This window comes from Lynx rufus, unplaced genomic scaffold, assembly GCF_022079265.1.
Source record: "Lynx rufus isolate CCGP_SWC_20201006 ecotype Redwood Valley unplaced genomic scaffold, mLynRuf1.p SCAF_7, whole genome shotgun sequence".
NCBI classification, from domain to species: domain Eukaryota; kingdom Metazoa; phylum Chordata; class Mammalia; order Carnivora; family Felidae; genus Lynx; species Lynx rufus.
The window spans coordinates 90,161,209-90,173,167 of record NW_025814889.1 but is presented as its reverse complement, the minus strand read 5'-3'; the positions used below and the strand labels follow the sequence as shown (position 1 = coordinate 90,173,167).

Below are 11,959 nucleotides of genomic sequence, written 5' to 3'. Positions count from 1 at the left end.
TGACTTTTCAAGTCATCAGTAGGTCTGACCTGAGATGAGCTCCAGGAGAGATGCAGACTCAGGTTCAGGAGCTGGCCAACAGGGAACCTCTCGGGAGCTGATCCAACCCCAACAATCTCCCAGTCCCCATTCAGTCCCCATGCGATCGAGCGCAGGCTGTCTTTGTGAAAGAAAAGCTGCCTGGTTCTACTTCAGCTACCGTCCGGCAAGGGCCTCCCATGTATGGCTGTATCCCACGGGCCCCACGACTCCACACTTTGCTGACTTTCACCTGAACTGCCTTATGTAATAGATAACAGCCATTCCAATGGGGGAAACACTCATGGATCAGGGCATTTCCATCTTATGGATGAACCATAGTTCACCCCAACCATTTCCTCTGTTCTCAGATATTCTTTCCAAATTTCTACTAGTAAATTTACTGCAATGACAATTTGCACATAGAACTTTTACTGCTATCACTTCCAACTCTAAAATATCTAGTACTCTTAGAAGAAACCTGGTAGTGGTCATTTCCTCAAGTTTGAGTTCAAATCTAACACACTAGTTTCTTCTCAAAGTATGCAATGCGAGATCATTTGACAAAGTTCAATACAATTAACCACTGAGCAACACGAGGGTGAGAAGCACAGTTGAAAATCCACGTATAACTTTTGACTCCCCCAAAACTTAACTACTAACAGCCTGTTAGCCAGAAGCTTTACCAATAATATAAACCTCTAATTAACACATTTTTGTATGTTATATGTATTACACTGTATTCTTATCATAAAGTAAGCCAGACAAAAGAAAATGTTAGGAAAATTCTAAGAAAAATGTATTTATAGTACTGCACTGTATTTATCAAATCCTCATATAAGTGGACCTCCACAGTTCAAATTCCTGCTGTTTGAGGGTCAACTGTACCTGATTTTTTTTAAAACCTTAGTGAACAAAGAATAAAAGGTAATTTCCTTAACCTGATAAAAGATACCTACCAGAAATCTCAGCAAACATCTTACTGAATGGTTCCTTCAAAAGCCAGGAATGAGGTATGCATCCCCGTTATCACTGCTTCTATCAATACTGGAGGTCCTAGAAAAAAAGAAAAGAGAAAAAAAAAAAAGAAAAAAACTGCTGCCTCATCCAAGGGCATAGAGAAACAGGCATTCTTATTCATGGCTTGCAATGAGAAGTTCAACCTTTGATGGTGGCAATTTGACAATACGTATGACTTAAAAATGTTCCTATTTTTATTTTTTTTTATTTAAAAAAAATTTTTTAACGTTTATTTATTTTTGAGACAGAGAGAGACAGAGCATGAACGGGGGAGGGGCAGAGAGAGAGGGAGACACAGAATCCGAAACAGGCTCCAGGCTCTGAGCGGTCAGCACAGAGCCCAACACTTGAACTCATGAATTATGAGATCATGACCTGAGCCGAAGTCGGATGCTTAACCGACCAAGCCACCCAGGCGCCCCAAAAATGTTCCTATTTTTAAAGTTCATTTATTTTGAGAGAAAGAGAACATGGGGAAGGGGCAGAGAGAGAGAGAGGGAGAGAGAGAGAATCCCAAGCAGGCTTGTTAGCACTGTCAGTGCAGAGCCTGACATGGGACTCGATCTCACAAATCATAAGACCATGACCTAAGCTGAGATCAAGTGTCAGAGGCTTAGCTGACTGCACCACCCGGGTGCTCCCAAAATGTTCATACTTTCTAATCCAGTAACACCACCTCGATGAATGTACCCTGAGAACGTACTTAAGTCTGTACACAAAGATGTAAGTATTAAGACGCTCTCAAATACTACCTACAATCAGGAACCAACTGTTTGACAGCAGTCCTGAATTCTGGCATGAACACGTGAAGGAAAGTCACTGAAAATGACGCTGTATACGAGCGTCTACTGGAAAGACAGCTAAATATACCTTTTTGTGTGCGTATACATGCACACACACATACAAGAACATTCTGGAGAAGCCCATACCAGAACACTGAGGATTCCTTATGCTCGGTTTTGCAAATTTTCTTAAAATATATGCTACTTCTTTCATTAGGAAAAATAATATGTTTTTAAAAAATTTTTTAACGTTTATTTGAGAAAGAGCACAAGCAGGGAAGAGGCAGAGAGAGGAGACACAGAATCTGAAGCTGACTCTAGGCTCCGAGCTGCCAGCACAGAGCCCAACACAGGGCTTGAACTCACAAACTGTGAGATCATGACCTGAGCCGGAGTCAGACGCTCAACCAACTGAGCCACCCAGGCACCCCGAAAAAGTAATGTATTTTAAACGTTGCCTCAAATGATTGCTGGAGGCAGCAAAGACAGTGGCTCAGAAAGAGTAAAGGGAGACTTGAAGGGAGCAGGCTGAAGCAGTGCCTGTGACCACAGCTGTCCATTCACATCCCACCCATGAGACCAGGAAGCTGAGTTACGTTCCTGGTGTCCTATTTTATTGAAACAAAGGAAAATGACAAACATAATGGCTAATTTTATACACACACGTACATTCACACACACGTTCTTAAGTAAACTCTCTACTCACTCATACCTAGGAACCCGCTCCTCTGCCAAGTTCTCAAGAGGTCACGGGCCACCCTGCAGCCCAGTGATTAGATTGGGGGAGATGGAGCTTACTGGGCTGTTTCCCCAGTTCCGTGACCAAGGAGGGGAAAAAGTTGAAGCGGAAGGGGAAGGAGACTGTCAGTGTCACAACGGTATTCTACGCATGCACTCAGAAAATGGCACAACAGCTACAACAACAAGAATCTTTATGCGCATGTCTTTGTAATCAGTACAGTTCTTCAGAACAACAGAGACAAAAAAGAAAAAAGAAAAAGGAATACAATGTTTCAAAAAGTGACAGCCCATAGGTCAAACATTACAAACTAGGTTTAAACCATCTGGAGGCTTTTGTAAGAGTATTGAGGTGCAGAAGCACTGGAAGGAGGGGACTCCCCGCACAAGTGCTGACAGGGGCCAGACAGATCTAGAAATCGAGAAACCGCTACTTGGTAAGTACTTCTGGTGCTTGAGTACAGTGTCCAATACGTAGGGAGGAGAACGAGTCCATACTGGTCTTTGTACATGCTGTGTGGTGAAGGCTACTGCAGATTTCTCTATTTCCTAACGTAGGCAAGTCTCCAAAGTTGACCGATTCACATTGCGATTACACGGTACAATGCATGCATGTTATTGGTACAGAGAGTGCTTCGACAGAAATCCTTCGGTTTTTAAAATCCTGACAAGGTCATTTTGACCTCCGAGGACTATGATCCTTTCAGTTATTCATTCTTCCATTTGGGCTAAAATACTTCTTCCAAAGCATGCGCCCGTCTCGTCCGTCCCTCTCCCAGAAAGACCATCAGAGGGAAACTGGTGGGGCCTGTGTCACCAACACTAAGACACGTAGACACAACAGCGCCATCCCAAGGACTGTGGTAAGCGGCTCCGCCCCAGCATCCACCTCCCTGGACCCAGATCCTCAGGGAGCGCCGGGCTGACTCAAGAGAAGAGAGACTACTCCTCCATTCCAGTCAGACATCCCTCAAAGGGATGAGTCTGTTCTGACTCATTGGGGTGGGGGAGGAGAAAAGAATATAAGGTGGAATCATTATCTGTAAAGTTTTAGCAGATGGAAGAAAATCGTGTCATTTGCCTAACTTTGAAAAATGCAGCGGGTCTCATCCCCGCGGCGGGACGCGAGGTAAGCCCAACATCCCACCTCCTCCCTTCCCAAGACAGAGGTGGTGGGCGTGGCTGCTTTTTAAGAAGCTGCATGCCAACCTCAGGTGGCACAGAATTCAAGACCAACACCGCAATAACTCAGTAGTCATATTTTCCACCTTCAGTGCCTTTGGGGGTAAAAATACCACAAAAGGGATAACATGGCTTTTCTCACTGTATGTCATTCTTGTGTCTTCTACTCAAAAAAAAGCCCACATTACCACATTCTCTATTTTATTATGAAAGTTAATACCTCTCACAGTAGAAGCCCTCTCTAAAAATTATAGCTTTGGTTTCAGAATTGGCAATCCAATTAGCCCAAATGAACACTGAGTGCATCGACAATGTGCCTGCAGGCATGGTCAAGGTCTATCAGAGAGGAGGATAAAGATGCTGAGGCTATTCTTCGGATAACAGTAAGACAAGGGGACTGAGGAGTGAGCCTTTGTTCAAATGACAGCTGCACGAAGCATTTTTAAAATGAACTACCTTTTTGGGTAAAAACAGAGCTGGTTTTGTGAAATGCCATCACGGGACTCTGTACCATCTGGAGAAAGGTCCTCTGAGTCGAGAGGGAGTACAGTGAGTGGCCTCCCAGTCTTGGCTTTTAGAACCTATACAGCCAATGCATCTGTGTACAAAGAGCAGTAAATCTGCCTATCGCGCCAGAGGAGATGTGACCAAGTCACAGGGAATACTGGGAGTATTCACCTTGAGTATCTGCCTGTAATGCTACTTCACCTCCGTGTGGCTCAGAGTTCCCATCTGCATAGTGGAGATAACAGGTGCTGTCTCTGACCCGCTGGGACCGGGAGAGAAGTGGGTAAGAGAGAGCTAGAAAGCACTAATGCCTTCTCCAAAGAAAGGCAGTGTTCAAGTAACAAAAGTACTCAACAAAGTGCTCCAATCAAAAAAGCACAAAATTCAAGTAACAGAATTGCAGGTGCTGTGTTTCTGGCTTCCGAGCAGCAGCCGTGAACACGGCTCGAGCCACGATCGAGCATCGCTGCATCTGCCATGAAGAGCTGGTAGGTAAGTGAGCTGCACGGCGGACAACACGGGACACGCTCCATGGAGAGCCCACCAAGTCATCCCAACACTGAGGACCATAATTCTTCTTAGAGGGGAAAAAAATGAACCTTGGGGAAAGCTTAGCAGAATCAGCAAGCCGTTCAGAGCGATTGCTTAATGCATATCCCATGTGTGTTCTCTGGATAAGATCTTCAAATTGGTGGCTTAACCTAAATTTCAACAGATAAAGGGTTTTCTTCATTTTGCAGGCAGAAAGAGAAACTAAGGCTATCTACATTTTTCTCCTGCACTTTAGCTCTAGAATGAAAAAACAATCTTCAGACTGGCTGAGAGAAACTACTGAAGAAAAACGCACACACACAAACATTCCCCCAGTGGGGCAGGAAGAGGGAAATCGGGATGTTTTTTGTAACTAAGAAACCTACTTCCTTTGTACAGTTTCTGTTCTAGCGAGCTAGTGTGTGCATGCTTGAGTATCGCTAACGCCCAGAGAACCAGAAGGTTTGGAGGAGTGTTGTCGCAGGGACCCTGACAGCCCTCAGAACAGGAAGAAGGAAGAGGGGTTAACAGTCTAAATACGCAGTCTTTTCTAAACAACTCACGATTAAAAATAGGGAAAACTTCACGCTTTAAAACTACAATATTTATGCTGCCACAAGAATTCACTGGATCGGTTAGCGGTGGGTGGGAAAACATCCCCGTCCTGGCTCCCACTAGAAAAGTTCCATTTCCCATCTTTACAGACTGGTGTTCATCTCTGAACCTATCTATTCATTTTCACTGGACAATTAACACTCTTTTGGAGCCTCAGCCGGAACCCTTTTACCACCATGGGAAGGCGCATCTACAGTCGAAGCTTCTGAAGGCCATCATCGTTTCTTAGTGCCACTGTTTCCACCGCTGGATTTGCTGAAGCCCCTGCTCATGTGAGGAAAGTGCACGGTTGGGGTTCTTTCTGTAGGACCATATAATCCCAAGTTCCTGGCAGTGGCTGACTTGCGCAGTGGTTTGACGCTGGGGAAAGGGCTAAAGATGGGTGCTTTCAGGTGGCCGCCCTGGGGAGGTTTGGTTTCCCCGGGCGTATCAGGCAGCTCCGGGAAGTGCCGTTGGCAGGGGGCGTGTGCCTTGGGCTCGGGGTCGGCAGCAGCATCCCTACGGTTCAGTTCCAAGGCTTCTAACTTCACCTGGACCGCAGACACGTCAGCGTCGGCATCCCCAAACGCTGGCTCCGGAGACTGCCCATCGATTGTCCTCCCCACACGGCCTTCCGAGCTGCCACCTTCTCCTCCAGCTGCCGTGGCGCGGCTGGAGGGGAACTCCGCCACCCCTGGGCTCTTAGTCTTGCAGCCCTCATTCTGCTCTTCTATCAGCCCAACAGTGTCCCCGCAGCCCAGCTGACTCTTGGTCCTCGTCATGTTCTTCTTGTGGACTCGGATGTGAGTTCGCCACGGAGAATTGAGCTTCGTCTTGAGGTCTTCATAAGGGACAGGAGACGTTCTGCCTCCTGTGTGGCCAGGGATGTGGATGACCGCATTCTTGGCAGGTCTGTTTGACATCTTCACCTTCTTTCCTAAAAGAAGGTGGTTTATGACCGGAGAGTTGTTTACCTGAGATGGGAGAATGCTGGTCACTGGCCCTTTATCTGAAAGAAATGTTGAAAGGTTGTGTGAAATGGACCACAGAGAAACCATCCATCACAGAACAGGAATCACAGAGGTTGTCCCCACATCCCAACCCACGTATCCGCCAGGTTTTGCAGAGTCATGTGACTGAAGGTAACAGAAACTGAATTCAACCCTAGAGCCTGGAGTACCTGTTCCCTCCTCTTCCAAAAGGAGGGGACGAGAGGCTGAGGATACAAAAAGAAGCGGACTCTGGCCCCTCATTACTAAAGTGCAGACACTCTACTGTTTCTTACTGAGAGTTTTTGTCTCTGAGAAATAACCTCAGAGGTCCTGTACCTAGAAAACTTTCGAAGACTGTTTTAAAAATAAGCCAAACACTACGACCATATGGATTATCAGCTGTGAGCTTCTGAGGGGTAGGAAAAGAACACACTGCATATTATAAAGGTGAGAGCAGGCAGAATGACAGAGGTGATAGAAGGTGGTGAAAATGTAGGGAGATCACTGCTACTTGATTCCTGATCCCACTCCTGTGTCCTCAGTGGACTTTGAAAGCAAATTGAAACTGGAGAGCACCAAAGCCGTGCTCTCCTGGAGGGCACTGGTGATAGTATTCCTGTTGTCCTCCTCCAGTGGCTACGACCAAGCCTCTATTTCAGATGACACTCAAACACACATGGCCCCAGAGATGACAACAGCAGGCAGAAGCAGTAGGGAGAAGGCCCTACCATCTCTGTGTGAGCAACCTTCCTCCTGACATCCCTATCATCTGGCTGAGCTCACCTCTACGCTTCTCGACTGCTGTCATGTACCTTGGGTCACACTCCAGTCTTTATTGAAAATGTTGACTACAGTCTCCTCTCCATCCCATATCCTACTACCTCCCTCAGTTGCATGACTGTTTCTCTGACTGACCCATCCTCATACTTCCTCAGCCTCCCCAATTCCATCCGAAACTTCATCACCCAGATCTATCTTACCTGAAAAATATTTAAGTCTCTGATTCTTCTCTTTGGCTCTCCTGGCTCTCAGGTTCTCGATATAATTATACATGGTACTGAACCAGAGACTTGGGTTCTCTCATCTTTCAAACTTCCCATAACCCCTTGTCTATGTGTGAGTCACTTGCACTCCTCCCCCGGCTAGATGCATGGCTGATCACCAGGATGCTGCCTCACCGATAACCACATTCTTGACACCCCTATCTCTTTATGCCTGGCAAAATCCCAACCCTGGATTTTTATCTTTTCCAAAAAGGGAGGGAAAAAAAAAAAATCACACAGACATGTGGACTGAAAGCCCTTCAGATTCATAACTTCCTATTTTGTTGGGTCCTCAAAGCCACTGAACAACCCTTTTCTTTCCCTCTTCCATTCCGTTCGATGACCTACCCAAATCTTCATTGCTTTCTCTATGCTCCTACCTGACTTCCCCAACTTACTCCTCCAAAAGCAAACAACTTTTCCTCCGATTTCTCCACAAAAAACAGAAGCTACCGGGTCCAAAAGGCCCCAACTTCCCGTCCTCCTTAACCTGGGAAGCTGGTACCTCAACCGCCATCCTCACCACCTTCCTTCACATCTCAGAAGCTGAAGTCAAGCGCACCCTCTCCACCTGCACTGCTAATCCTCTTATACCATCACTTCTAAAAGCTACTCAAAGCGTGATCCCCACCCAGCAGCACTGGCACCACCCAGGAGCTTGTTGGAAATGCATCATCTCAGCCCCACCTCAAAGCTGCTGAAACGGACTCTTCATCTTAACAGATCCCCAAGTGATTTACATGCACACTGACATTTCAAAAGCAATGCTCTTTGTCTTTGAGCAACAATCTCCCTAAAAGGAACCACACAAACCATGATCCAGATAAGGGTCAGCGAACTTTTCCTGACTGTAAATATTTTAGACTTCTGTAGTACAAAAGCAGCCATAGACAATACGTAAATATTTTAGACTTTTGTAGTGCAAAAGCAGTCATAGGCAATATGTAAATAAGGGGGCATGCCTGTATTCCAATAAAATTTTAGTTACAAAAACAGGCAGCTAGCTGGATGTGGCCTGTGGAACACAGTTTACTGACCCCCTAGCTACAGCACAAGACACTGGGCCGATTTAATACCCACCGACAACTGTTCACCATCACACCCACAGATGTGTAGGGCGCAAGTGAAAAAGGGACTATGTAAAGAATCAGAACATGGGGTTCTAGCCCTGGCCTGACCACCGACCATCGCTATACAACCCTGCTAAGCTTTCCTGGGTCAATTTCCTCATCTTTTAAAAGGACAGAAGCATATCCATCCTTACCTGCCTCATTTCTTTAAGGACAAAAATGAGGATATGTTTGAGCCAATGTTTTTAAAATTAAAGTGCTAGAGTTGTTTCTTTTGTGAATGCCCTCTTAATGATTCAAGTCAAAGTAAAAATATTCAGGAAGTTAACCTGCTCCTCCCCCGTAAGTGGAAGGTAAGTACAGTTTTTGTGCAAGATCAGTCACGTGCTCCCAAGTCAACTTCATTTTAACACAGGACAGGCATCATTTTCATTAGGATTTCACTTAGAACAAGACAAACCACTTCCCAAATCAGCGTGTATTAAATCACAAAGCAGACTGTTCCCTGGGATTTGTGGAATTTAAAAAGAAAACAAAAAAAAAGCAGCTGGACAGTCCTTGGAAAAGAGCATTTCCAACCTCAATCCAATTTTGCTCTTCTCGGCAGACCCCCAAGAAAGACCCCGCTAACCCATCGGTGAGGCACAGGAATGGTTTTTTCCTTTTTCTCTGATGACAGCTTCTGTTATATTACTACCTAAATGACCAGTGGATAGCTTAATTTACTAGTGCACAGATTAATAGATTCCATTTTCAAATGCCTAAAATTTAGGAAGCAAGAGCTCAAAAATGTCTCAAGTCCAAGGACTGCATGGCGTTTGCAACAGTTTCATCATTTGTAAACCCCTCTCCACAAGCACATGTAGTACAGACGTGTTTAATACCATCAAGTGCCTGGTTCTTGGTACCTAAAAGGGACCCATGGTCTTTTTCTTCTGTAGAGCCTAATAAAATAAAAAAAGGGGATACTAAATAGGTCATTTCCTCATGCCAGCAGTGTTTGCAGATACTGAGCTACAGGGTTGCAATACCGAGGCGATCCTAGGAGTATGGTTCCTTCCTTCACAAGACACAGAGGGGAAATTGATTCAAACAAAGAATCACATTACCTGCCCGGATATACACCTGATGAACCTGCTGTTGCTGCTTCTTCTTAATCCGAGAATACTGCCGCTTCAGCGCGTTGATATCTGTGGTCATGCGCTCCATCATCATACTGTTGAAAGCTGCATGGTACTCACTTCGACAAGAGTTGATCGCTCCTGGACTCAGCTCTGCAATGTTATTAGACCGCAGACTCTGCTCTTCATTTGGTTCTACACTCCAGAGGAGAGAGACACGGACATGGAGGAGAAAGATTACACTGTGCCCCAGTGTGGTATCTTAACTTCCAGGGAATTCTAACCACACAAAAAAAAAAAAAAAATGCATGCTCCAGTTTGTTGTACTGGTTTTCATTTGGTCCTGAAAATATTTCCGCATTTTCTGATTAGGCTAACTGTGGGTCTGAAATGAGCTGTGTGGGTTCACTGTTTGATTTTATTAGCACTTTGCTCATTCTGTAGACATAAGAACAACTGTTTCCACATAAATATCACTGCCTTTTTCTAAAATTCCCTTAGGAAAATATAACTCCAGGTGTCTAAAGTCAGTTGACAGATTTGCATATAACTGCATGAGGATTTATAAGGAATTGACTGTTCGTAGAGTTTAGACCATCATTAAAAGTGAGTTTTTCCTAAGTTAAAAATAGCAACACATTCTATAAAATTATCAAGACTTCGGGGCATCTGGGTGGCTCAGTCAGTTAAGCATCTGACTTCGACTGAGGTGATGATCTCATGGCTTGTGAATTTGAGCCCTGCATCGGGCTCTGTGCTGACAGCTCAGAGCCTGGAGCCTGCTTTGGATTCTGTGTGCCTCTCTCTCTGCCCCTCCCCTGCTCACGCTCTGTCTCTCTCTCTCTCTCAAATAAATAAACATTTAAAAAAACATATCAAAACTTTGAATCACTGCATCACTAGAAATGTTTTTATTCATTTAATACACATTTCCTGCCTATGTGTGTTTTGTCTGATGTGGTTTCTGCTCCTGTGACACCTACAACTAGCAGATTTGTCCCTTAAATAAAATTGAGATTACATCTGAGAAGTAGAAATAAGCACTGTGTGAGGGCAGACACACTACATAGGCTTTTCTAGCACAGTATGTAAAACGGCCTGGGAACCGCTTTTAAAAAAATAATTAGTGAGGATTTCAACTATCATAGCATCTGCTGAAACTGTTATTCAGGTAAAGCTTAAACATCAGACAAATTTACTTCCTTTTTTATGGAAAACACATTTTTAAGGAGAAGAAAATTAAGGGGCGCCTGGGTGGCTCAATCGGTTAAGTGTGCGACTTTGGCTCAGGTCATGATCTCACAGTTCATGAGTTGGAGCCCCGCATTGGGCTCTGTGCTGACAGCTCAGAGCCTGGAGCCTGCTTTGGATTCTGTGTCTCCCTCTCTCTCTGCACCCTCCCTGCTTGCGTATGCTCTCTCTCTGTCTCTTAAAAATAAACAAACATTTAAAAAAAAAAAAAAAGGAGAAGAAAATTAAAAGGGGTCCTGCTAATCTGAACTTAGTTAAACCTGACAAGAATTGTGGCACCTGGGTGGCTCAGTCGGTTGGGCGTCTGACTTCTGCCTTAGGTCATGATCTCATGGTCAGGGAGTTCAAGGCCTGCGCTGGGCTCTATAATGACAGTTCAGAGCCTGGAGCCTGTTTCCAATTCTGTGTCTCCCTCTTTTTCTCCCCCTCCCTGCTCATGGTGTGTGTGTGTGTGTGTGTGTGTGTGTGTGTCTCAAAAATTTAAAAAAAAAAAAAAAACTTAAAAAAAAAGTTCATTACGTCGATGGTGTCCAGACCACAAAAAGTCCATTCTCTACAAGAAAAAAACAAATGTAGTATAGCATCCAATTCAGAGCACCACTTTTTAAGAGGGACACTACAGGACATTAAAAGGTGAATATACAGAATATCAAAAGTTCTGGAAGTCATCCCTTCTGAAAAATTTGGTCTTGGACCATAGACAAGGATTTGGAGGACATGATGGATGTCCTCAAAGATTTCAAGAGACATCCAATAAAAGAGGGAGTAGACTTGCTGTCTTTTGTTCAAAAGAACTATTAAAAGAGCTGGTAGGTGGAGATTATCTTTTCTCAACTAGAAACCATGGGCTAAGCAGAGGGATCCAGCAGAATGTCCTATGAGATAATGAGTTTCTAATCACTCAAATTCAAGGAGAGGCTACCATGATGTTTTAGATTTAGAGGGTATTTCTATAGTGGAAAAGAAGCCATTCTGTATCAATTAAATTCAAACAGAATGTGGTAAACATCTATGATATGCCAGGTTCCAGGCTAAGGAACTGAGCATACGAAGTGGAATCAGATAAACTGGAGGCAAAACACATAAGAAAAAGATATAGGTATGATGTGT

General features: G+C 44.5%; 1 protein-coding gene across 2 annotated transcripts in view; it reads right to left on the bottom strand.

The window, feature by feature from the left end:
• Window positions 1-5,570: 5,570 nt before the first annotated feature.
• Window positions 5,571-11,959, bottom strand: part of TBC1D30 (TBC1 domain family member 30) — a 39,121-nt gene continuing 32,732 nt past the window's right edge. The window contains exons 11-12 of one of the 2 annotated variants that reach the window (XM_047066928.1): window positions 9,587-9,793; window positions 5,571-6,381 (exon numbers count right to left, since the gene is read on the bottom strand). In XM_047066928.1, coding sequence (XP_046922884.1) covers window positions 5,609-6,381; window positions 9,587-9,793 — 980 coding nt within the window. In that variant the 3' untranslated portion in view covers window positions 5,571-5,608. The remainder of the gene's footprint in view (window positions 6,382-9,586; window positions 9,794-11,959) is intronic. The other variant, XM_047066929.1, reaches the window with a different exon arrangement.